Source organism: Mustela putorius, unplaced genomic scaffold (assembly GCF_011764305.1).
Source record: "Mustela putorius furo isolate JIRA1106 unplaced genomic scaffold, ASM1176430v1.1 tig00003962_pilon_pilon_pilon, whole genome shotgun sequence".
Taxonomy (NCBI): domain Eukaryota; kingdom Metazoa; phylum Chordata; class Mammalia; order Carnivora; family Mustelidae; genus Mustela; species Mustela putorius.
In genome coordinates, this window is record NW_025422106.1 from 22,258,738 (window position 1) to 22,284,609 (window position 25,872).

Genomic DNA, 25,872 nt, shown 5'->3' on the forward strand with positions numbered 1-25,872 from the left:
GATTATTCATTGTGACACCATAGGAGGGTTAAAGGAATCTTTTTTTAAAAATCAAACAATGGTTCCTGGGATTGGTCCATTTCTAGAATTCCTGAACAGATTTGGTGAAGAGAAATTGAGCATCGTGGATCCTGTTTGGTGTTGAAGGCCAACAGTGCCCCTCTCTGTCTAGGGCTGTCCAGGCTCCCGAGGGCCCCTTGGCAGTCAGAGTCCTCCTCACCTTGCCAGACATTTTGACACCTTTCCAGATGCTGAAGTAGATAACAGCAAAGATGCCCATGATGCAGAGGGTGAGCTGCCAGCTGATGCCCCCCAGGTCCTGAAGTCCCTTAGACCGATGGATCTGCAGGACATGGCGCCTGGAGCCAGTGAGAAAGAAAGCCACATGAGATGGCCTGTGCAGTGAGCGGACCAGGCAGCATGCCAAGGGAAGGGACAGACATCTCATCGCGAGGACCCAGCAGTCCCTGAGCCTCAGAGAGTGGTGGCCCTGCCCATCCTGAGGGAACAGCACATCCAGCCCACAGGCCCTGGGAAGAGTACTCAGCACCACCCACCCTCCTCCGACCCGGGGGAAGACTCTCAGGCCCCCCTTTTCTGGATGGGGCAGCTTTTGGGTGTCTGGGTAGTGCACCCCTTTCCACCCCAAAATCCTGCTCTCGTGGTTGGCAGCCGCCAGAAAGGCCCGCATTGAAGAGTACGACGTACTCCAGGCATCTTCCTCCAAAGGGTAGGTCTCGCTTGTGAAGTGAACACAGGAAACCAGAAACTCTTTGAATAGCTGCGGACTACTGCAGCAGGGGGAGGCTTTGATTCCCTGACAAGGTGCCAGGGCCAGAGCGGGGGCCCAGGAAGAAGGCTGGTTCTGACGCGGAGGAGTCATTTTGGAATGCGAACCAAGGAAGGGATCAGCCTGGGCACGTGGGGGCAGCCTGGCCTGGCACATTACAAAGGGGGGAGGGGAGGAACAGCGCAGAAGGCCAGATTAGGGAGCACTCAAGGTCGAGTCTCCCAGCTCCACATCAGTGTGGTGGCGGCCCTGCCTCTCGCTCACTTACACGTACTGCTCTTGCCCTAAGGGCTTCATTCCCCCCCAACACACACACCAGGAAAGAGAAGAGCCCCTCCCTTCCTCCGCGAAAGCCCCACCCCCGGGGGTGTGGCCTGCCTCTACCAGACCACCCCTCACTTACATGCACTTACGTGTAAAATTCTTCAGCGGGGGACGTCGAGTGCAGCGTCCAGGTGACGTTGTTCCCCGAGAAATAGTTGGTGCAGTTGCCGGTGTTCCAGGAGTTGGTGCAGCTGGTCCAGGGCAGCTGGTCGGTGAAGGAGGAGATGAGGTAGTAGAGCGCCCAGGCCATGATGGTGTTGTAGTAGGAGGCGATGTAGAAGGCGATGATGCAGATGGCGTAGCCGATCCCTGGGAGGGGAGTTGGGGGGTGGGGGGCACGTTTACAGGGCGGCCTGACAGTGACAGACGGACAGACCCCGGGGGCCTTGTAGGGCCCTTGCAGCTCAAGGGAGCGGAGTGGGGCTTGCTGGGGGCTGCCATCCCCCTCATTCCCCAAGGCTCTGGGAGGTGCTGGACAGGTGGCAATGTGGTAAATTCCTTAGATGTATTTGCAGGATCACACGTTTGAGAAACACACACACGTGTGTGCTGTTACTGCTTTAAACTCTATTTTGGTTGCTTTAGATTTTTTTTAAAGTTATTATTATTATTATTAATTTGAGAGAGAGTGAGAGAGAGCACAAGAGGGGAAGGGTCAGAGGGAGAAACAGACTCTGCCCGGATGGGGGAGCCCCATGCGGGACCCCAGAATCATGACCTGAGCAGAAGGCAGTCGCTAAACTGACTGAACCATCCAGGCATCCCTATTTTGGCTGCTTTAAAAAATACTTTTATTTGAATACAGCTGACACACAACGTTATATTAGTTTCAGGTGGACAACAGGTGATTTGACGATATATATGTAACGCTCTACTCACCACAAGTGTGGCTACCATCTGTCACCACACGACGCTGTGACAGCACTTGATTCCTGATGTGGTGCCTTTCATCCCCAGGACGGATTCATACCATAACGGGAAGCCTGTACCTCGCAGTCCCCTTCACCCATTTTGCCCACTCCCCACCTCTTGCCTTCTGGCAACCATTAGTTTATCCACTATAGTTATAGGACTCTATTAGATCTACTTGTATGTATTTTCTAAAATGCTTATTTTATTTTTATCATTACCATTTTTAAGTTTATTTTTTAGTAATCACTACACCCAATGTGGGGCTCAAACTCATGATTCTGAGATTGAGTCACATGCTCTAGTAGCCAGATGCCTCAGGTTTGCTTTTTTTTTTTTTTTTTTTTTTTTTTTTTTTAAAGATTTTATTTATTTATTTGACAGAGAGAAATCACAAGTAGGCAGAGAGGCAGGCAGAGAGAGAGAGAGAGAGGAGGAAGCAGGCTCCCTGCAGAGCAGAGAGCCCGATGTGGGACTTGATCCCAGGACCCTGAGATCATGACCTGAGCCGAAGGCAGCGGCTTAACCACTGAGCCACCCAGGCACCCCTCGGGTTTGCTTTTGATGGCCATTTATTCTGTTTCTCTTTAACAGCCGCATACCACTCGAGCCGTCAAAAACTTACGACTCAAGTCATCGCCCAGAGATACCTTCAGGCCCAGCTGATTCCGGAAGAAGGTCCCCAGCTCCCATACTTTCCCCTGCAGGACCTACCTACCTACCCACCCACCCACTCAAGCCTTTTGGTTACCTTTGAAAATCGGGCAGATTTTCCTCCATATGGAAATGCATCCGTTTCGGTGGTACTGGCCCAGTGCAAGCTCCATGTAGAACAGTGGGATCCCCCCGAAAATGGCCATGATCGTGTAGGGCAGGAGGAAAGCCCCTGAGGCAGATGAAAGACAATTTCACCCCCTGCCCACATCTGTGCCAGGACAGCCCAGCTGATCGGGACACCCAGGGTCGCGCTGAGATTCACGGGGAACTATGATGCTCGAGTCTCATGAAGCCACTCTGTGCTGCGTGACCTCACACTGTGGTCCCCTGGCCTTAGCGCCTTCCCAGAGCTTCACGGTCAAATGGGGCTTTCAGAGAGTTAACGAAGGCAGCCGAGAGTACATGGAAAGAAAGCTGGGTTCAGGATCAACAGACCGGGCCCTGGAATGGGTTGCACATCAACCCACCCTGAAGACGGGGGTCACTGCCCCTCCCGGAACATATTTCCTCCCCTATAAAATGACAGTGGCGGAGGGCTGAGCTCCCCAGCTTCCCGAGGCCAGCCACACGAGGAATCACTGGTGAGCTTAAGGACACAGATCTACCCACACCCCCGACGCGGAAGTTTCAGGTGTGGGTGTCACGACAAAAATGTGCGACCTGCCCAGGTGATTCTGATGCAACCAGAGCTCAGGACCCTTGAGAGAGATCACCTGTGACAACCTGCGCCTAGGCTCCAATAATTGGCAAGTCCCTGAATTCCTATCTGTGGCTGTCCCTATCGTTCCTGGCTCCAGACCCTTGTTATGGATAGGTGGCTCTATTCCCGTAACTCCACTAAGTCAGAACGCTCCCTTCGGAGCAGCCTTGGCAGGTGTGGCTGAGAAGGGTAGTTTGTCACAAAAGGAGGATGCCTGGAGCTGCTGTGTCACCAGGGATGCTGGCGTCCCCGGCTCTTGTAGTGACACAGAATTTGGGAACATCGCGGTGGGGATTGCTCACCTGTCGCCTGAGTCTCAGCCCAAAGGGTGGGTCAGCTGTGATTTTTCCCCGCTGACTCTCCCTCCCAGAAATTGCTTTGAACCTAGAAACCGGAAGTTGGGGCAACTCGGAAAGGTCCCATCTCACTTACAATTGCTCTGGGTACATCTGGCTTGGGAATAAGAACCACATTGTGTTCTCATGGTGGCATTTGTCCAATGGGTTTGCTTGACTGGCTTAATGGTGGGGAATGAGTGTGGGACAAACGTCCCCAGCACCTTATAGAAGGTGAGCCCTCTCCAACTGGAGATAACTTCCCTCCTCCTGGGCAGGGAGGGCTAGGCTTCCCGCGTCCCCACCCCCCCCAACCCCCAGCTGCCTTTGCGGTCACGTGGATCTAGTTCCTTTAAAAGTGCAGCAAACCCAGGCAACTCCACGTCAGGCCATGGAGGACATGAGGACACTAAGGAATTCTCCCCAAACTTCGTTTCAGCCGCCCTCCCAAATCAGCTACCAGAGCTTCTGTCAAATAAAATAATGACTGATTTGACTTCCATTTCTCGTCCTTGTCCCATTTTTGATAGCCAGTCCAGCGTCAACACAGAGGCACCGTACGTTACTCACTCCTCTCCATTCTACTCTCTGCAGCTCCCACAGCCCTGCCTACTGTCCGCTACTCTTTTTGATAATTTACCAGTTAACTGCTCTGAAGTCTTGGGGGTGGAAGGAGGAAAAGGAGAGAATCTCTAGCCTCAAAAATCTAACACTCTTGGAGGAGACAGAAGGCAGATCCAATGTCTGGTTTGGGGTTATTATTAAGGCCATGCTGTGGCTGGGTTCAACTCTGGGTCATGCTTAGATTCCAACTCAAGACTCCGGATCTGAGCAGAAGCCCTTCTCTGACCACACACAGGTCCAAAGGTCCAAGAGGGCCTGGGACCCTGGAGCCACTTCCCAGTTTCCCCTCAGACAGATCTAGCCTCTCTGGCCTCTGCCGAGCAGAGCCCGCACAGGGCTGATGGCCATTCTCACATCCCGCTGTGAGCGTGCAGTTGGGACCTACGGGGATGGGAAGGGAAGGGGGCCCTTCCACGCATGAAGCACAAGCACCCAGAGAATCTGGCAAAGTCAGGTTTGGGAGAGCTTTCATCTGACTTCCTAACCCAGGGAGCCGCAGACATGCTGACTGAACATTGGGCTTACTGGGAACCCATCTTTTGGACCAGCTTGAAAGTCCAAGCAATCATGTTCTGAGACTCATCAGTTTAGACAAGACAGAAAAGACATGATCTCCGCTGTGGCCTCCTGAGAGGACCTTAAAGACCATCACCAGCTCCGAGCCTCTGTTTGTGGCCCAAGATACTGACCCCCTCCATTCTGGTAGCAGATGTAGGGAAAGCGCCAGACGTTGCCCAGGTCCACCGCATAGCCAATAACCGACAGGAGGAAATCCATCTTCTTGCCCCAGGTCTCCCGCTCCCCTTGGTGAGGCTCGGCGACTAGGGCAGTGGTGGCAGCTGGAAGGGCGTGCTGAGTGTCGTCTGCGGCACCAGGGCTCGGCACCGCCGAGTACCCATTGGAGATGTGGCCAGACTCCACCTTGTCCTCAGGAACGGGGACCCCCTTCTGTAGAACCCCATTTTCCTGACAATCGTCTTTATCCTTACACGCGGGCAGCTCCTTCTGGGAATTTAAGGGCGTGGTCTCCATCCTGCTGGCTAGGGGACGATAACGACACCCATCTGCGGAAGTCCCCAGCTGAATTCAGGGCTTAGATCCTGGGATCTCCTCCGAGCTTTGTTATCAGCGGGATTGAGAGCTCTGTTGGAAAGGCACACAGTGAAGGGAGAGCAGAATTACGCATTCTCCTTGTCTTTGGTATTAACTCAACAAACACGGTAAACTCCGTTAATTAATGGGATTACAAAAGCATCTGTCAAGCATGAAACATCCTGTTTGCTATAGGGCAGTCAATAAAATCAACCCAGTTTTCAACCTAGATGAGGTATCAAATCACAGTCAAGTCATCTGAAAAGGAAAAAAAAAAACCCTGAAACAATAAAACAAACAGGAATGGACAGCAAAGCACCCAGGTCTCGCATCAGCTTTGTTTAAGAACAAGGGACCGACTTCAGTTTGAGGGACCAGCACCACATCCTGGAGCTCACCAGTCACCCAGAAGAAGGTAGGAAAAGAGCTTGCTTCACCAATGCTTTGCAGAGCACTTACCTTGTCCTGGATGCTGTGCAGGGGAAAAAAAACCCAAAGAAAGGAGCTGTTGCTGCCTGCCAATAAATTAGGATGGTCCTAAGCCCTTTACACCAAGCATGCCATGTATTTTACATAAATTATAGGTATGGCTTTAAAAGGACGAGAGTAAAGGCACCCCTAGCTTCTCAGCTGTGGACTTTTCCCCTCTTCCCAGGGTCCAGCCCGTAGAGATTCTAGCTGCTTCTGGGTGTGTCCAGTCCTTCTGTGCTCTGCAGAGCTGCCTTCGCCTCGTGCCTCTGCGGGTCCACCCAGGCTTTGAAGGGCCCTGCTGCTCACCATGGGTTCTGCCAGCCTCTCCCAGCTGTCCTGAGCTAGATGCACCTGTTATTCGGCAACAGTGGGCAGGCGGGGAGAGCCGGAAGAACCAGCGAGCGGAGCGTGAAGGTTACAGATGCCAGCATGGCCGGTGTCTCTGAGCCCACACAGCCTGGTGGCAAGGGCTGGCCGGGACCTCGGCACCTCCACAGCGCTGCCGGGGCCTTGGTGTGGGGAAGTCAGAGCAGCAGTTGGGACCCAGGCCTCGTAAGTCAAATGTGGGGCAGAAATTCGAGCCCTTTTGGACTTTAAACCTATGGCCTGTTGTAAAGTCATCAGGAGCCAAGACCTGCCAGCTCACTTCATTTCATCTGGGCCTGTACTCTTCAAGCTCTTGAAATAATCTGGGAGTTGAAACAGGTTTCTGTTTAGCTCAGGTCACATTCTGCCTTTGGAGATGTCCAGGGATGAGCTATCGATGTTCACAGCTGCAAAAATCTGCTATTACCCCTTCAAATCCGACAGCTGGAGGATGGCTAGAAATGGACGGCTAAGAAAAAATGGCCATGTCTGTCTCCTACCTCTCTGGGGCTTTCAGGGACCAGAACTGAACTGTCCACACGTGGAAACGTGAAGATAAAAATGTAGCAAAGAATGAGAGCAGAGGAATGGATTCACACCGATGACTGCGTACATAAATATTGGCAAGGGCGAGAAATGACCGAGAAATGACTTAGAGCTCTGTGTTCACTGGGTTCCTTTCTCTGCAAAGCAGAAAATAAAAATTTAAAAGGGCTTGATTGTTGCCAGAAAGATTACAGCAACAAGAGAGAGACCAGCCAGCTCCATGGCTCTAGGGGACTGGGTGGGTGTCCCGTGTTCTACCCTTTCTACCTGCTTGGCCCCCACCCCCTGACCCCACCCTGGGCTCAAGGTTGCTCACAAATGAACATGAATTTTGATAAGGAGTGCTCTAGATAAAACCCCATTGTGCCCATCTTTATGCCGCTCTCAGCCTCTCCCTGTCCCTCTCCGTGGAAGCCCTCAGGTTAACCACCCATTCTCTCTCCTCCACCATAAGCAACCACGTACCAAGCTGAGGGATTTTTTTAAAGTTCATTATTTTTTCGAGAGATGATGAGGTGTCAGAGTATTTAAACTCAGAGCTAAATTATACCTGCCCTTTGTGGTCTCTGGTTGTGTTGTCTGAAGCAGGCCTTCACACTTCCCTTTGGCCTCAATCATCGGCCTGTTGTCTGCATTGAACACTGAAGAAGTTGAAGGTCAGATGACAGAGCTAAAGGGCTTTACCATGTGCAACCCCATGGCACCCAGTGGGCAGAGCCAGCCTTGACCAAGGCTCCCCCTCCCCCACCTTTCTTTCTCCACCTTCGAATTTTTACCCCAAGCAAAAATTTTGCAGGAACTTCTCCCTATCTGGGATACCGCATTGCTGCTTGCATTGAACCTGCCGCTCTGGAAGCCTCTCCCACAGCTGGCTCAGTGCCTGGAGCGCGTGACTCTTGATCTCAGGGTCGTGAGTTCAAGTCTCAGGTTGGGTGTAGAGATGACTTAAAAAAACAAAACAAAAAACTGCAGCTCAAGGAGCAGCTATACCATCCAGTCATTCTCTGGCACATCCCCCATGATCTATGGGAGAGACACGTCACCCATCTCTGAAGAATATCGTGGTCGGGGGAGCAAACCCTTAGCCATACTAGAGACTCTGTGAACCTCCTCAGACCTGAGTCAAGGGATTTGTTCTAGGTTTCCTATATACTCTCTCCTGGGGAAGCTTGCAGGGAGGCTGGAAAATGTATGTGTTGCTGAACTTTTCCGGACAATGTACGTTCTTCAGTATCTTCAGGGGTCCGTTCCCTAAAGCAACTGATCTCAATTTCTTGGCACCTGCTCCTAGAAGCAGCTAGAAGAACCAGCTCCTAGACCAGCTACTAGAAGAATAGTATGTGCTTCTCTATTTTTGTTGTGAGCATTACAAAGACCTTGTTTCCTGATATATTCCCCAGCACTTTTTTTTTTTTTTTAATTACATCAACAGGCTGAAATGGCCCAAGTCCTAAGAAAGCGGGTTAAGAGGGATCCTGGGCTGACTCATGACTTTAAGCCGGTCACACTCCAGACAGCTCCGCTCTCTGGCACTCCTGATCACAGACCCTGGGGTACAAACATAAGTTACAGCCACCCAAAGCCACCAAACGGGCAGGAGATATGCATCTCCTTTTTTTTCTCTGCTTCTCCCAACTGGAAAAAAGCTCCTCCCAGAGACTCAACCAGACAGCCAGGAGACCACGGCCTGGCCCGGACCCCCTTCTGCCCGAGGCTCTCGGGCTCCTTCCCTACTTTTCTGATTCTGTAGAGCACTGGCCACCTTTTCCTACTGAGTCCAGCAGATCACAGTTGAGAGCAGGCTGCCCTGGGAATATAGAAGTAAGAGTTAAGAAAATTGGCTTCTAAGAATGTTCTCTTCAAAGCTTCCTTTTTTAAAAGATATTTTTCTCCTGCTGGGTAGAGGTTGCGAATGAGGTCACTGTTACAGCTGTGACCTCCTCCAGGCGGCCTTTGAGTTTCTCTGTGGCCAGAGAAAGCCCCAGAAGCCTTCCTTTGCACCTTGAGTGTGGGCCCTTGCACCAGGCAGACCAGGTGACAGGCGGGGGTGGCATGACGTCATGCTGGTCCTGGGTGGGATGACAGCCTGACACGTGGGACCCTCATCCCCGAATCTCCGCACGCAAGCAGCACGGTGATGCCTCTGTCAGGCTGACAGTCTGCTTTCTGTCCACACTCCTGCTTCCTCTCAGCCCAGGGGGTGGCCTAAGACACCCCACTTTCCCCACCCTCACCCCACCCCCACACACATATACCCCTCAGGAGAAAGGATTGTTTCTATTTCAACTTCTTCTGGTCAAATCTCCATTCCCTTTCCCACAAACCCTGCTTTTGTAGCCAGGGGAACCAGGATCAGAACAAACATGTAATTACAGCAATTAGTCATGAAACCACACAGACCTTTGGAAATGGCCATGACCTGACTTGGCCGTTGGACGTCCGTCAGCACATTCTAAGCAGAAACACTGGAGAAAGTTTGTACTTTGACTTCACTTGTTGAGATCAAAGTGAGTTCCTGTCTCGGGACACTCGGTTTCCATTTTCAAAAACCAAACCAGACCCGGCCCGGATGATGGGCGTACCACAAGAACAGAGTAATTATAGCTCAGACAGCCAAGTGGAAATTTGCCTTCTCTCTTCAGAGAGGGCGTCGGATGTTCCCAACACACCTCCCTGAGGACCGGAGCGATGACAAAGCTCTGGTGCCCATTGCCGGGGAGCCCCTGGGCTTGGCAACACTAATTCTGCAAAGGTACACTGTATGCCTACTAGATGCCAGGCAGGCTCTTGGAGGCAAGGCAGGTGCAGTCCTGCCTGCATGGAGTTCATGGAACAAGGCCAAGCTCTGACTGTGGGAAAACAGTACTTGTGCCGAAGAAGGGAGAGGCAGGGGTGCTCGAAATCCCTGTCGTGCCTCCCATTGGAAATGGAGCTTCCTGCGGACGGAGGCACACGTTGAGGTAGCTCACATCTCGAGCCCCAAGATGCCTTCAGAGTCTACGAGTCATCCCTTTTTCCCTATTGTGCAGTTTCTGTCACAGGAGGCCCGGATGTGAGTGGGTTCTGACTCGCAGTCGCCCAAAGGGACTCCTGGCTCACCTTTCAAACAAAACAGACTTCACCATGTGAACAGGGAGTGCAGGGAAATCCCGCCTGGTTTTGGACCGAAAGGGCTAGAAAGGAACACTGCTTTCCCAACCAAAGAATTCTTTGTGTGAGACCAACAGTTTAATTTTTTGGAGTGGGATTAAATAGTCTCTAATCCTGAGGGCCGTCTGGGCCAATCACCGCGAGAAAGGACAAGGGTCTCCTGTCCAGAACTTGCCCTGCCTGGGGGAGGGGGGAGCTTCGACCGTCTCTGCACACAGAGTGCAGAGTAGAGAGGATGAGCCCTCTGTGGTGTGGTCGACATCGCTCCAGAGGCCGCACGAACGTGCTGGGGGTTGTTTACCTTGTCAGTGTCTAGCATGGGGACAACGTCAATAAATGACAGGGTGTTGACAGCCACTGGGCCACCACACGTATGCCGTCCCTCCTGCCCCGGTCAGGCAGACCGGGGTCCAGAGGCAAAGTGATTGCACTCCATCCCACGAGCCCTTCCTGTGATCATTCCTCCCAATCAGCTCCTCTCCATGGGGTCACTGGGAAAGCTGTAAACAGCAGAGTCCTGGGCTGCTGTCCCAGAGATTATAATTCAAGAGATCCATGTGGGTGCTGCATGCTTAACGGGTGCCCCGGTTTCATCAGGGGCAGGTGGGCCCATTGAGCGCCCCCCAAGTGTATCCCCACCTCAGGCCGTTGCTGCCCGAATTATCCCGCATCCTTGGAGGCCTGAGTTCAGTTTCTATCCACGAAGCTTCACTCACCACCCCAGCCCAAAGGATCTCTCTCTACTCTGTATGATCCCCAGAACGTCACTCGTCACTGATTAGTAGGTGTCATTCGTCATCCTTTTACGTCTGTTCGCTTTGGATGCCTTTGGTAGCAGGGGCCATGACCCACACATCTCTGGGCTCAAATATGGGCACGGCCGCCAGAATGGAGGTTGTATTTTGGGTTCCTTGGGTGCAGGGCCTGGGGAGCCCCAGCCACAATGCTGGTGGTTTTGAGCCTCAAGTGAGGCACAACCCTTTGGTCCCCAGGGTCCCATTCTCAGGGGCCCTGCCCCACTCCCCACCCTTGGGCAAGATGAGCTGTGCATCTTGGCAGGGGGTGGGGAGGGGTGGGGAGGACGGTCACAGCAGTCATTTCCATGGACTCTGGACTAGAAAGACGGACATGACTGGGATTAAAGAAGAGTCCGGGTTGTGCTTTTAGACTCTGAAACAAGTACCAGCAGGCACACCCATCAACGGTCTGTGTTCCAAACGTTCATGTGTGAGCTGCTTGTTTGGAACGTAGGATGTGTTTTCTCCCTACAGAAATCCACCTTGTGAAGGGCGGGTAGCCTCCCAAACTCGCTTACAGAATCCTGGTTTGCCCGGAAAATCCAGAAACATCTAAAATGTAAGCCGTGGGACGCAGCTCTGTGAAGGACGACAAAAGGGAATGCGGGGACAATGAAGCTGATCGGGAGGTATCTGTCCGCCCTCATCTCTCTGGCCTCACGCTCTTTCTGGGTCTTGAGCAGAACTAAACTTCAGGAGAGGACAGGAAGTGGGGAGACTCTTGGCGGATTCTATGGAGGGGGTCTTTGGGCAGCCTTCTAAGAGCTGTAGAAGGTGAGGACACTCCGTTTTTATCACATTGAACCCCACAACTCACAACTTTTTGCTGAAAACGAAACCTCTGCCACTGTGTCTCAGCATGGACAGGCCAGGAGAAGACGTGGGCAACTCAAACAGCCGATGTGTTAGCTCGAGCAGGCTGAGGAGTGCCCCTTATACCTTCAAAACCCTCCTGTATGGTTGTAATGCAATCTACGCCATAAATGGAAATCAAGATCAAAAAATGGGGCAGATTCCAAACACAGATTTTCTCGTCCTCCATACAAAATAGATCACTACAACTACTTTTGCGTAAAACAGACATGATTAGACCCACAAACAGAGCCGGTGAGGGGGAGGGTGGCGAACACCAGCCCCCACCTTACCCCAGGGGTGGTGGAGGGGGGGTGGTGTTTGGAAGTGAGGGTAGATTTACCTGTGGCAGCTGAGCCAAGCAGAGAGGGGGGGGCAGGGAGAAAGGGATTTGAAGTCGAATTAAGTACAGCGGGAGTGGTGCAGGCACGAGGAAAGAGGGAGCCCACCCGTTTTTCCAGACGGGGCAGGGAGGACACAGCAGCCCAGGGCTGAGGTCAAGCAGCAGAGAGGAGGGGCCCACAGAGGCCACAAAATGCTTCTGCTTTAGGAAATGTTGCCTGTAGGGACCTACACTCTTAGGTCAAGAAGTTCCGAAATGTGCTTTACAGTGTGTCGTGCACGATTGGGGACCGTCAGGAAAATCAGTTCATCATTACATAGGACTGACCTAGGCCTCGGATGCACAGAGGTGGAAGCAAGAAGTGGATTCCGACCCCTGTGAGTCTGTGGTCTCAAGAAGTAATCCTCTATCCTACAGAAGACACCCTTGAGAGAGTGTGGGAAATTTAAATAAGGGCTGTGATATTTGTGTATTTCATAAAAGTTGATCCAGTTGTGTCCCAAATGTGAGAATAACGGGGCCATGCTTATGTAGGGTCAATGTCCTCATTCTTAGGCGACAAAATGTCAAGTATTTAGATGTCTGCAAACTCTGAGTTTCAACAACAACAAAAAGTTATGTGCTATATAGATTGTCTCACTGTTACACAAATTATGTCATACATATTATACAGAATGAATCAAACTACATATACTACAGGTGCAAAAATTAGAGCAAGTGGACACACAAACATGACAAAGTGTTAATGACTGGCAGCTCTGAGGGAAGAAGTTTCGCCAGGCCATTTCTCTGAGTTTTCAGTTGAAATGTTTTAAAGATTTTATTTATTTATTTGACAGACAGGGATCACAAGTAGGCAGAGAGGCAGGCAGAGAGAGAGGAAAGCAAGCTCCCTGAGATCATGACCTGAGCTGAAGGCAGAGGCTTAACCCACTGAGCCACCCAGGCGCCCCTCAGTTGAAATGTTTTAAAAGAAAAAACTGGGGGGAGGAAAATCATTCCAGTCTTCAGAGCGCTGGGAAACCTCCAGTCAGTCAGATCTCCCTGTGGGCCCAGGGTGTGCCCAGAATAGCATATCTCCTCTCTCCTCTCTCTCTCTGGGCAGGGCCTCCCTCCCCTTTCCTCCGGCCCCTGCTCCTTTCCTCTGAAACAAGAAAAAGAGGCAGCTAGCTGGATTCGTGTTCAAAAACAACACACCCAGGGGAGAGGCAAGAACAGAGGTGTAGCAGACACAAGTCCTAGGCCGGGCTGAGCCCTCAGAGCCACGGGTAAGCTGGAGTAAACCACAAGGGACCCGGAGCCCTGCCAGCTCGGCCCCTCCCTAAAATTGAGGGAGTCCCTTAGTGAGAGGGAAAAAATTCCGTTTATCTTCATTCAGCAGCTCAGTAGTAATGGAAATAAAATGTTCTTTTTCTTTGAATGTGCCAAGAAAAAAATAATACAAAAACATAAGAAGGCAACCTCCCAGCCTCCAGCTCCGGATTCCCCCAGAGCGCACAGCTGGCTCTCCTAGATCTGCCTTGGCCTGTCGCCACGTCCCCGCAGCCCCACCCCATTTCTTCCCTCCTTACCTCGAATAATGGCATAAAGATCTGGACCTCAGGATCCCAGGAGTCCTTCCCCATGCCATCTCCCACTTGTCAGTGTCTGGAGACCCTGGTCACCAGGCCGGCCCCAGGAGACATGACCCCCACGTCACCACACTGCTGGGATTCATCTCTCGCTCTGCACTCCAGGGGGTCCGGGGATTACTGACAGGATATCCAGCCCTGGCTTTTAGAAAGCCTATCACTTGGGGACCCCTGGCTGGCTCAGTTGGTGGAGCCTGCAACTCTTGATTTCAGGGCTGGGAGTCTGAGCCCCATGTTGCGTGTAGGGATAACTTAAAAACAAAATAAAATAAATGAATTAAAAGTAAAAAGTCTAGGGGTGCCTGGGTGGCTCAGTCAGGTAAACGTCTGCCCTCAGCTCAGGTCATGATCCTGGGTCCTGCTTCTGGCTCCCTGCTTAGCGGGGAGTCTGCTTCTCCCTCTGCCCTTCCCCTGCTCATGATTTCTCTCTCAAACAAATAAAGAAAATCTTAAAAAAAAAAAAAAAGTAAAAAAAGCCTATGTCTTAAATACCCACTAATGAATAACGTTGGCTGAGGTTGGGGTGGTAACCAGGGAAGAGAGAAGGCCAACGGCCTCACACTGACCTCATCTCTACGCATTTTGTCACCCCACACAAGGCTGGGAGCACATTCCCTTGCTTTAAAGTTTTGTTGTTGTTGTTGTTGTTGTTGTTGTCTTTTATTTGACAGAGAGATCACAAATAGGCAGAGAGGCAGGCAGAGAGAGAGGAGGAAGCAGGCTCCCTGCTGAGCAGAGAGCCCGATGTGGGGCTCGACCCCAGAACCCTGGGATCATGACCTGAGCCGAAGGCAGAGGCTTTAACCCACTGAGCCACCCAGGTGCCCCCATTCCCTTGCTTTAAAAACGTGTTCTTGACCCCCCGTAAAGGAGCAGTCATCTCCCCAGTCACCAGCAGCCAGTCCCGGTCAGGCTGAGGGAGTGCCCCTGCACAGAGTCTGTACTCAGAGATCATTTCAGAAAACAGACCCAAGTCAGTACGATAAGCTGTGCCTAGAAAGAGGGGGGCTGTGTTCAGCCTCTGGTGGGTCTAGCACCCACCCGAGAAAAGCAGTTCACCCTCTGCTCCAGGAAAATCCCTTCTGCCAGGTGTCTCCCCCAGGCCACTTTCAACTATTTTCCACCCAGGTCCCTTCCAGCAAGATGCCCACTTTTCTTTCCTTAGGGTGCTAGAAGGTTCAGCCCAGAGACTAATTGCCCCAGGAATGGAGAAGTAGGGCAATTTATCAGATCTTTGACTCCACACCCAAGCCTGTGACTGTTATGTGGAAACACCACAGTCCTCAGAGGACCCGGGGGCTGACCGGCAACAGATGCGTGACTGAAAGGAAAATGGGCAGAGCCCAGATCTTATGGCCTGGAGGCCGTTGCTACCGCTCCGCACCCTGGGCGTCCTGTAAAGGGGATGTGGGGGGTGGGGAAATCCAGGCTCCTGTTTCCTGTGGGTGGTTGAGGTGCAGGATTTGACTTGTGCAAACCTCTGCATTCCGGTGACCCCTGGGGGTCCCCAGGGGACCCTGACTGGACAGCAACATCTGGGCAGAGTCCCGGGGCTCGGACATTTGGCAGCATCATTTCCAGTCGTCTTTGCTTAAAGCAGAGAGATTAGGGTCACGGTCACAGGAGTGGAGGGGACTCGGACATCTGGTTATGCGGGGCCCCCTTCTGCTGCTCACTTAGAGCTGAGGAGCTGAGCTGCGATGGGAAGAACTAAGGTGTGAGGTAGCTTCTGACAGAAAAATTACTCCCTTTGGACACACAGGCATCTTTCTTCAAAAAAAAAAAAAAAAAAGTCAAATCATGACCATATCCTGTTGGTTCATTAAGCCAAATTGAAATTAAACTTCTCAGGCAGCCCTGCCTTTGTTCTCTCAAATTAAACCATTTGGTGATAGGAAGGAGAAGGGACTGCCCCTCACTGCCTTCATTTGTGGAATCATGTTTCTCTTCAGAAGGGGACATCAGGGATGTTTCTGCAAGCCTGCCCTCGGAGAGACCCCCTTCAGGCAAGCACCCCCACACCATGGCACATGGCCCATTTGTGAAGCTCTTGGTCATGCTTCTCCGAGTTTCATCAAAATACTCTCCCAACTCTAAATATCCCCCACAGAGGAATTTGAGGTTTTCCTGATTCCACTGAAGCTTCAGCATCACTCTGTCCCCACCCTCACCCCTCTGTCCACCCTTAGTATATGTTTTTTAAGCAAGAGACGGAGAGAAATGGGTTTGAGGAACTGTGCTGCTCTTAGATTCCTGAAATGTCCCACGGGCATCACCAGAGCGCTGAGGGGCCTTCTGATGAACTGTGTGTGAAGCAGTCTCAATCTGCTCTTGCTTGAGTTCAGTGAAAAAAAAAAAAAAGAAAGAAAGAAAGAAAGAAAAGCCCATATACAAAATGGCTTGCTTAGTTAGCCCTATCGGAACCGGACTCTCCACAAGGTACTGGGAGCAGCCGACCCCACCCCAGTCCGTGGTAGGAAAACTCCCTTTGGGCACCAGCGGCTCCACACAAAAGCAAGGACTAGGACAGAGTCAAAGTTGTGTGTTTCCCTCCACTGCTCAAAACCCAAATGCTAATAATGCCCCTCCATGTCGTTAAACCTAAATCCCAATGTTGCTTCCTTGGACATTTTTCCTATGTAACTGAAGGCAAAACACATTAAATATTTGATCCAGTCTTAGTATGATGAGAGCTAGCGGACTCATAAATAATCCACTGACCTGGTTCATTTTTCTGGACAAAATTGAGCATAAAAGTACACACACACACACACACACACACACACACACACAAGCGCTGGTAATGTCTGACTCTTAGAAAATCTCCCCCTCTTAGATTCTTCAGAACCCCAAGTGAACCAGAAATTCTTTACGCAAAAGACCCAGTGCCCAAGGAGACGTGCTCCCTCGGGTCCTTCCGCTCCAGAGAGCGTTTTCAAAGACATATTTAAATGCATACGTTTTCTTCAGCAACTGACGGTTCCACGCTTGAACCGTGTAGAACAGCTCGCTGGAGTTTGAGTTTCCCCATAAATTCTGAATGGCCCGGGAGGTGGCTGAGCGTGCACCGGCTCTGCCAGAGGGAACAACCCAGGCGCACGGAGACTCGTCCCACTTAAGAGTCCATTCAGAGATTCCTCTAGATCCTTGGGCATTTCTATCAACCAGAAGCCTCCCGGCAGAAACGCCTCTGCACGCAGCCACCTGCACGCCACGGCGGTAAGGGACCAAACCCGAGCCGCGAGCTGAAACTAAAGCAACTTTTCCCCACTCGTGGGACAACGCTTCGCCTAAAGCACATCTTCACAGGGTCTTGCTCTGGTCCCCAGGCCATCGGAACAGCCCCCCGCGGGCGGCAGACCAAGGAACCCTCCAGTGCCCCCCAGTCCCCTGGACCGCGCCCTGTCCCCACCCGTGCTCCCCTCGAGGGCGGCGGCAGCGCCTGGAGCCCACCGCGCGCACACGCCCACCCACCATCCGGCGCCCGGTGGAGCCCCTGCGGGGTGGGGTGCGGCAGGAGCGGGGATTCGCAGCCGGGCAAGCCGACCCACCTGCCGGGAGTCCGTGGGGAGGCTGGTCCAGGGCCCTCGGAGGCGGGGCGGCCCTCGCGCCCTCGAGGCACCGGGGGCGCGGCTGCCTGTGCGGGAGCGGGCGCCAGAGCGGCCGTATTTGTACTCTCCCGTTCCCTCACATGGTCTGATCTCTAGATATCCGCCGCCAAAGAGCTCTTTAAGAATTTTTGCGTCACTTTGAGCTGCAGAAACTTTACGTTTCCCGCGTGGTCGCGGCTCTGCGCTCCCCCCGGGGTGGGGGTGACCGCCCCGGCGCTCGCGCGGGGTGGGGAGGGGTGGGGAGGCTGCGCCTGGCAGGGAGCGGGTAGGGGGCGGGGCGGGGCCCCAGGAACGGGAGGAGGGGGGCTCCCTCCCTAGGAGGGACAGTGCTCTAGGAAGGAACTGGCAGAAGGCCCAACAGAGCCAAGAATCCCAACTTTTTCTCTCTCACCTCGCAGGTGGGCGGGCCGCTCCCCAACCAACAGGTACATTTCCACCCCCACCAGCTGCTCCCCAAGTTTAGGGTTCTGCTCAAAATCACTCCTGCAGAGCGATCTTTCTGGACCACTGACACTTGCCCATCACCCTCACTCTGAATCCTGATGTTTTCTTCCTAGGACTTAGCACCTGGCATTCCTGGGATTCATCGGCCCCACCGTGGGATGTGCGCTGGGCCAGAAGAGACCTCGTCTCATTTCTGGCCATCCCCAAGGCCTCTAGCAGTCCCTGACCTAGTGACTCAATAGTTACTTGGAGACAGACAGACAGAATGAATGAATGAATGATTTCTCCTTTGGTTAACTAGCCATACTTCAAAGCTGTATGGAACAGATTGTCCGGGTGGTGATGCCGGAGGGGATATGCCTGCCCCTGGTGTGGCTACAGTAAAGAACTTTCTACAGTATTTTAATTATCTTAAGAGGTTCAACAGGAGCGTATTGTTTTGCACCGTGTGAAAACATTGCTTTGATAATTTAAAAAAAAAAAACTGAGTTTAAAAGTGATTTTTAGTAGAATTTTTTATTTTATTTTATTTTATTTATTTATTTATCTTTACCTTTGAAAAGAACAGATGGAGTCCTTGCTTTGGGATGCCCCTGAGGCAGAGATGAGAGGTCACAGACTAGCCCATCACCCTCCTCCCAAAGGCGGCCAGGGTAGAAGAAAAGAATCACAAGCTTGCAGCCCCTATGTCCTTGGAGGAACCGAGTCAGCACATAGGGGGCCAGGTTGAGCAAGTGTGTCTGCGGGGGCCCTGGCGGCCTCTCCTGACCTGGAAGGAATCAGTGTGAGGCTTTAGTGCCCTCTAGACGTCAGGGGGGCGATTGCAAGGTAGTGGTGAGCCGACTGGCATTTAAGGGCTGCAAAGCCAGGCTGGTGATTCCTGGGCAAGCTTGGGAAATTCATCTAGGGCCAAATCCCCAGGGATCTCCTTTCCTGAAGGTTTCCCTTTCATCTCTTCTTGGCTAGCTCATCACCCTCATCCCTCACCCTCACTGAGGTCTGCGGTCACCGTGGTTAGAAGTTAGTTTAAAACCAGGCAGCATTTCTTTCAGAGTTCAAGCCCCTTTGCAACCGTAGGGCACTTACTAGAGCTGTTGTTCCCAAATGACAGCAGCTGGTGTGAATCAAACATTCTGTCCCTCTCGTTCTTCCTTTCCTTTGTGATAAAGTGGGAAAGGCGGAACTTGAAAAGGGAAACAAGGGGCACCTGGGTGGCTCAGTCTGTTAAGCGTGTGACTCTGATTATGGCTTCAGATCATGATCTCAGGGTCGTGGGATGGAGAGTGGATCCATGCTGGGCGTGAAGCCAGCTTAAGATTCTCTCTCTTCCTCTCCCTCTGCCTGCACCCCCTCCAACTCCTCCCCTACCCCTCCACACCCACTTACTCTCTTTCTCTTAGGGATGAAAAAAAAAAAGGAAACAAAACTCAGGCTGGTTTATTCCTAGTTTTTTAATCAAACTGTAGCATGGACCCCAGGGAGGAAGGAAGAGTTGGCATCAGGCAACAACGGTTTGAACAAGTTGTCCTAAATAAGGGAATGCTCATCTGGAATTACTTAAAGAAGTCCAGCTTAACCAGTGGTGTTGGCTGTGGTCAACAGCAGTGCCAGCTAAAGGACTTCGTTAGCGCGAGGGCCCCAGTGCTGCCCGCAGCCCATTAGAATCAAGCTGTTCTTTTCTTTTCTTTTCCTTTCTAAGATTTTTATTTATTTGACAGAGATCACAAGTAGGCAGAGAAGCAGGCAGAGAGAGAGGAAGGGAAGCAGACTCGCCACTGAGCAGAAAGCCTAACATGGGGCTCGATCCCAGGACCCTGAGACCATGACCCGAGCCGAAGGCAGAGGCTTTAACCCACTGAGCCACCCAGGCACCCCTCAAGCTGTTCTTTAAGGACAAGCTGGAGACAGCACATGGGTCTGTGACCACATCCTGAAGGCACAGCTCATTATCAGGTCCTGGCTTCTTGGATGTGTGGGGTCAGCATGACTCTACATGTCCCCAGAGTCCTCTGGCTGCCAAGGACTTTCCACCCGTCAGAGCAGCAGTTAGAGGAGTGCCCAGCCACGCCTTCCTATTTCTGCGCTCAGCAGTCCCCCGAATATCAGCAGGGTCCTCCAGTTCAGGTCTCTGGCTAAGCTCTGACCCATTTCCCCAGGGGCACTGCTGTTTGCTTCTCCCTACTTGATCCTAATTTTGACAAATATTTTTTATTAAATATTTGGTTATAAAGATAATTTTTTTACATATTGTGGATTTCGTTTATAATTTGTTTTGGGACTTCTGCATCTATGTTTATGGGTGTGATTTACATGTAATTTTTCCTCTTACTATCCTTGTCAGAGTTATGCTGGTCTCACAAGACAAGGCTTTCCACCATAATAGTTCTTTACATCTATCCTTTTGGGCTAATCGAGATTCCCCAGAGATTTCCAATCCCCTGGGCACTACATTTTGTTTTGTTTTGTTTTTGGTTTTGAGTTTTATTTATTTATTTATGAGAGAGAGAGGGAGAGCAGGGAGCAGGGGAGGGGGGAGGAGCGGACGGAGAGGGACAAGCAGATTCTACACTGAGCACAGGGCCTGATGTGGGGCTCCATCTCAGGACCCCGAGATCATGACCTGAGTTGAAACCATCTCTTGATGGACAACACTTAACTGACTGAGCCCCCCCGGGGCACTCCTGCCCGGCACTGGAGTTCTAGGAGCACAAGATGGCAGAGAACATTCGGAATGCAAAGACTCAACCCTCTTACGGTACTTTCATCCCCAACTGTGTTGCTGACCTCCAGACTATAAGCTGTTTTTCTCTAGAGAATAAATCTTGAATTGGCTGAAAGAGCAGGGGAGGGCCAGTTACCCAGCTGCCCAAGGTAAGGAGGGGATCTAACAGACAGTCAACCCCCCAGTAACCCTCCTTTTGCTCCCCAGTTCCCGTAGTGGCTATCTGGAGATGCTGTATTTGGCGGGGGTGGTGGGTGGAGGGGTGGGGCGGTGGTCGTGGTGGTATTATGCAGTGTAGATTGGTTTGCAGAGCACTGGCTGTCTCCGCCACGAGCTGAGGATTCAATGGTTTCAGCTCTGCTAAATTTCTTAATGCCTCTGTCTGCTTTCCAGCTTATTGTTTCTCTTCTGTTACTCTGGAGGTTGTGGAATTAGGTCTTCTAAATGAGTCGTTTAACAAAGTTTATCTTCCAGTTTTCAAATATCTGCAGTATGTATAATAGTGCTCTCCTTTTAATTTCTTGTGTATGTGTTTTCATTAGTCTTGTCAAGATCTGTTAATTTACTTTTTTTTTTTTTTTAAAGAACCAACTTACGGCTTTGTTGAACTTTAGTTTCTGCACATACATTTTATTTCCTTCTACCTTTTTTAAAGTTTATTTTACAGTTCTAATTTCTTGACATGGATGCTAAGCTCAATTCTCAGGCTTTCTTCCATTCTAATAAAATTTTAAGGCTATAAAATTTACGTACTGTTTTAGCTCTACCTGCCATTTTGAATATGCAGTATTTTTTTTTTAATAATTGTTTGGGTTAAATTTCCTTTATGATTTCTTCTTGGACCTATGACTTAATTTCTAAACATATAGGAGCCTTTCAGTTAGCTCTTAATTTTAGCTTCTATTAAGAACTATCGGAAATTTGTTGAGGTTTACTCCCCAATATATGGCCAGTTTTTGAAAAAGTTCCATGTGCGCTCAAGACTGTGCAATTATTAGAGCAATGTCCTATAGATGTCCATTATACCAAACTTACTAAATGCTTAAATCTTTTATATATTCACTTGAGGTTTTGGTTACTTGATCTATCAACAATCAAGAAGGGAATTAAAATCTTCCATTATGATATTGGATTATTTTTCCATATAGTTATGTTTTTGTTTTATATAATTTGAGGTTATTAGGTACATACTAATTTAGAATTTAGAATCTTTGTATTTTTCCGGGGAACCAAGTAAACATAATTAATGCAGTGATTCTATCTCTAGCAATGCTTTTTTTTTTTTTTAAAGATTTTATTTTATTTATTTGACAGAGACACACAGCAAGAGAGGGAACACAAGCAGGTGGAGTGGGAGAGGGAGAAGCAGACTTCCCATGGAGCAGGGAGCCCAAAGTGGGACTCAATCCCAGGACCCCGGGATCATGACCTGAGCCGAAGGCAGCCGCTCAACTGAGCCACCCAGGTGCCCCATGCTTTTTGTTTTAAAGCCTATTTCCAGGGCCGACATGTTATACAACTCCAGGGAGACTGTGAATAAGAGATCCTGGCATGAGTCTGTTTGTTATTCAGAGTAGTCCTAATTTTGCTAATTATCAGTATAGCCACACCAGATTTATTTTGCTTAGTATCTGCCTGATGGATCTTTCCAAACCTTTTCATATCCCAGGTTGCCGATGTCTCTTGTAATTAGCTTATGGCTGAGTTTCTTTTCAAACTCCAGTTTGAGGGTCTCCTGGGTGATTCAGTCTGTGAGGTATCTGCCTTCGGCTCAGGTCATGATCCTGAGGTCCTAGGACCAAGCCCTGGCCGGGTCGGGCTCCCTACTCAGCAGAGTCGGCTTCTCCCTCTCTCTCTCTGCCGCTTCCCCTGTTCATGCTCTCAAATAAAAAAAATCTTTAAACACCCCCAAAACCCTCCAGTTTGACAATTTGCCTTTTTTCAGGAACATTTATATATTGTACTTAATGACATACTTAGATTTATCTCTGTCTTATTTTGGATACTCTATTTGTTTTGCTTTTTTTTCTCTCACATCTTGTCTTTTCATGGACAAAAATACCCTGCTTATTTTTTAGTAGTTCATCTAGAAAATTTTGGATATATCATTAACATACCAAAGTCTAAAGTCAATCGATATACTTCTCTTCTTCCTGAATGACAAAGGATATGTTTAGTCCAACCACCTCCCTAATTATCATCATCTCTTTTCAGGTATATTGGTCTCATCTTTCTTTGAACCCTGTTAGACTTCCCTACAGGCACTTTCTGTTTGGATGATGCATGTACTTATCACATTTCCTATCTTCCATACTGGATCACCTCCCTTCTGTTTGACTGCAAGTGTACTTTATTTCACCTCTGAAAATTTCATTGAGTATAAAATTCTAGGCTCACAGTTAACTTCTCCTAGCACCCTGAAGATATGTTTCAATGTCCTCTTGCTTACAGAGTTGCCAATGAGAAGATAGTCGTCAACTAATGGTCTTTTCTTTGGAGGGAATGGTCTGTGTTCCTGGATGCCTTAAAGATCTGTTCTAGCATTTTGCCATGATGTGCCTAGAAATGGGTTTATTTAACTTGCATGAAACAGAAAGGGTTTACAACAATAGCAACACTTCGATTAAAGCTTGATCCTTTATCTAATGTTATCTTGGAAAGTGCTATGACAGACAGCCCTGCTAGGACTGAGAAGATTCTAGGAAAGCCAGAAAGGTAGGGGGCTCAGGCACTGATGGAAATATTGATTAGGAGGCTATATTTAATTGCTTTCAGTGAAAGGGAGACCCAGTCTCAGTAAAACATACTCTCCAGCCACTTACAAGTCTGAACCCAGCAAAGCTTCCTTTCTTACTCTTCTAAGATCTGGATGAAAAAACGGTTAAGTGGCAGGGACACAAGCTCTCCTAGATGCGGTGCCTGGACATCCTCTGCGGAAGCCAGTGAGGGTCAGCACTGGCTGGGAAGGACCATCAAGACCACACAGAAAGTGAAGCAGGGAAGCCCTGAGGCATCTTACGGTTTCTCCATTTTGAGGAATAGGAGTCACCTGGTTGCTTTCTTTTGTTGCTAAATAAACTCCTAGCTAGATCAAATAAGCCATTTACTCTCATTTAGCAAAGTGTTTTATTCAAAAGCTTCTCAGCACCATCTAGTTGTCAGAAAGAATGGCATCGCCTTTTCCTGCCCACCGGACTCCAGAGTCCAGAGGCCGCAGTTAAACCGTTGGGCTAGAGCGCCCCCTAAGGGTTATAATTCAGATCATGATAAAGTTTTGGTTGTTCTCACACTCCTCTTTCTCTAAGCCTCCACTCAAGGAGACCTGTGCTTCCCCACAGTTCCGAACAGGAAGGAATCATGTCAGACTCGATCAACCTCCCATTCCTGGGCTATCAGAGGCACATAAAACTACCTTGACAAAAACGGGATTCAGTGACTGCCATCTAGGAAGGACAGTGATGCTGTCAGGCAGCATGCAGTTTGAAAGCTCAAATCTCAAGATAACCCTCCCCCAACTCTACCCTAGAAACAAGGAGCATCAGGTCCATTTTCTCTCCATCAATTGCTCATCCTCTCCTGTCTTCTGAAAAGACACTAAGCCAGACCTTTTGACAGAGTTAGGACAAACAATGACAGCTAATTAAAATGCTAAGAGATCCTGAGCTGTTGGGGATGAGGAGAGTACAGAGTGTGACCTGATCCTTCCTTTCAAGAATATTTTGTCTCATCATAAAGCACACTTCTCCGAAGAGGTTCCTGGAGGAGAAATCCAAGAGTCTGACTGTGTCCTGTGGGAACCCATGTAACTTTGGCTTCAGTCCTTGGATCTGTCCGTTGCAGCTACTTCAGGTCCCGGAGGAGGAGGAAAGAGCTAGAGGCAGCATCAGTCGGCCAAAGCCCCCATGGGGTCCCAGGCCGGCAGGACGATGGGTTCCTGCTCTAGCACGGCTAGCACCTCTTCGGGAACGTGCTTCTTGTCCACCACTACTTCGTAGACATACTCAGAGAACCACTCATCTGTCATGCACAGGTAACCTGGAGGAAAGAACAGAAGGCTCATGAACCAGAGGGCAAGGGGCAAAGGGCAGAAGCCCCACTAGCACTCTAAAGAAGCTTTTTACAAAACTTATACCTGCACACGTTTTTCAGCTTTCCCGTCTAAAACCTCACTTACTCTAGGTCTTACTAACCATTCTGTGATGCAGACATGACAGGCATGGCTATAATTTCATCTATCAGAAAACTGGGGCTCAGAGTAATTAGGTGACAGGCCCCGTCGCACAGGGGAGGCTCCGACCTGGGCCTCGGACCTAAGACTGTTCGCAGATCCTGTGCTGTTTCATTGCCTGGGCTGTCTGGGCTGAAGAGGAGCATGTGACCCTAGAAGACAGGAGGAAAGGCTTCTTGTTCATAGAGCCAACACCAAGGGGACTGACCTCTAGGATCAGAAGGGCAAGCACCCTAGTTTCATCCTTACCCTGCCCACCTTCTCAGCATCACAGGCTCTTCTCCTACCTTCCTCTCCCCTGTAAATTCCTGCGAGCAGCTAAGCTGCTAGGGGGAACCTGATGGGGCCCGTGTCTTCATTCCCAGGTAGCTGCTTATTTGCTGGTGATCCTGTGTAAGTCAAATGATAACACGGTCTTTGCTTTCCTAGTGGAAAATCTGTGGTGAAGATCAGGCAGAAATGGGAGACTGAGACAGCTTCTTGATCTCTTTTCCTCAGAGAGGCCCTACAGTTTACAGACCTTTCCACTGGGTAGGACCGTATGAATACCCTAGGCTGAGAGCTCAGCCCAGAGAAAACATGGCGTCAGCCATCATCCACCCATCTTAGAAGCCTGCCTTTTCCCATTAGGACGACGATTAACCTCTATTTCAGGCTCCACTAGGACAAAACAAATTCCCCTTCAGGAACACCCTTCCAACAAACCTAAAGAGGGGAAAAAATGCTTCACTTGGCCACTGATAATATAAAGAGTAAAATTAAAGTGAGCAACTAAAGTGCATATTTAAAATACGAATTGGTCAAGGAGAGAGCCCAGAGCACAGAAATGTGAACTTACACAGGGCTGCTGTGCACACCTACACACCAAAGGACTCAGAGGAATTAGCAGTCTTCATCACCGTCATCATCATCACTCCCATCTTAACCATATCCGGCACCTGGTCTATACTAGACACGAGCCTTTTTTCCCTCAAAGTGTTTGTGCAAATCGGTTTTTGAGCTGTATCATTTCTCACTACTTGAGACCAAGAAAAAGGAAGAAATTGTAGGTGTTTCTCCCATGGCAGTCCTCTAGGGGAGCAGTTCTCCAATGTCCAGGCCCCACTATATTCTTAAAATAAATGAGGATGCCAGAAAGTTGTTTATGTGGGAACACCTACTGGTGTTCACCATATTAGAAATGAAAACAAAGTTTAAAATACTAATTCATAAGAATTTTT

The 25,872-nt window shown here is 50.0% G+C and overlaps 2 protein-coding genes across 3 annotated transcripts in view; both read right to left on the bottom strand.

The window, feature by feature from the left end:
* The window catches only part of SLC6A4 (solute carrier family 6 member 4), a 32,686-nt gene extending 15,205 nt beyond the window's left edge, over positions 1-17,481 (bottom strand). Inside the window, exons 1-5 of one of the 2 annotated variants that reach the window (XM_013053501.2) lie at positions 17,199-17,481; positions 5,089-5,542; positions 2,775-2,909; positions 1,204-1,423; positions 221-359 (exon numbers count right to left, since the gene is read on the bottom strand). In XM_013053501.2, the coding sequence (XP_012908955.1) occupies positions 221-359; positions 1,204-1,423; positions 2,775-2,909; positions 5,089-5,431 (837 nt within the window). In that variant the 5' untranslated portion in view covers positions 5,432-5,542; positions 17,199-17,481. The remainder of the gene's footprint in view (positions 1-220; positions 360-1,203; positions 1,424-2,774; positions 2,910-5,088; positions 5,543-17,198) is intronic. The other variant, XM_004746922.3, reaches the window with a different exon arrangement.
* Positions 17,482-23,531: 6,050 nt separating this feature from the next.
* Positions 23,532-25,872, bottom strand: part of BLMH (bleomycin hydrolase) — a 47,165-nt gene continuing 44,824 nt past the window's right edge. The window contains exon 12 of the mRNA XM_004746921.3: positions 23,532-24,459. Coding sequence (XP_004746978.1) covers positions 24,308-24,459 — 152 coding nt within the window. The 3' untranslated portion in view covers positions 23,532-24,307. The remainder of the gene's footprint in view (positions 24,460-25,872) is intronic.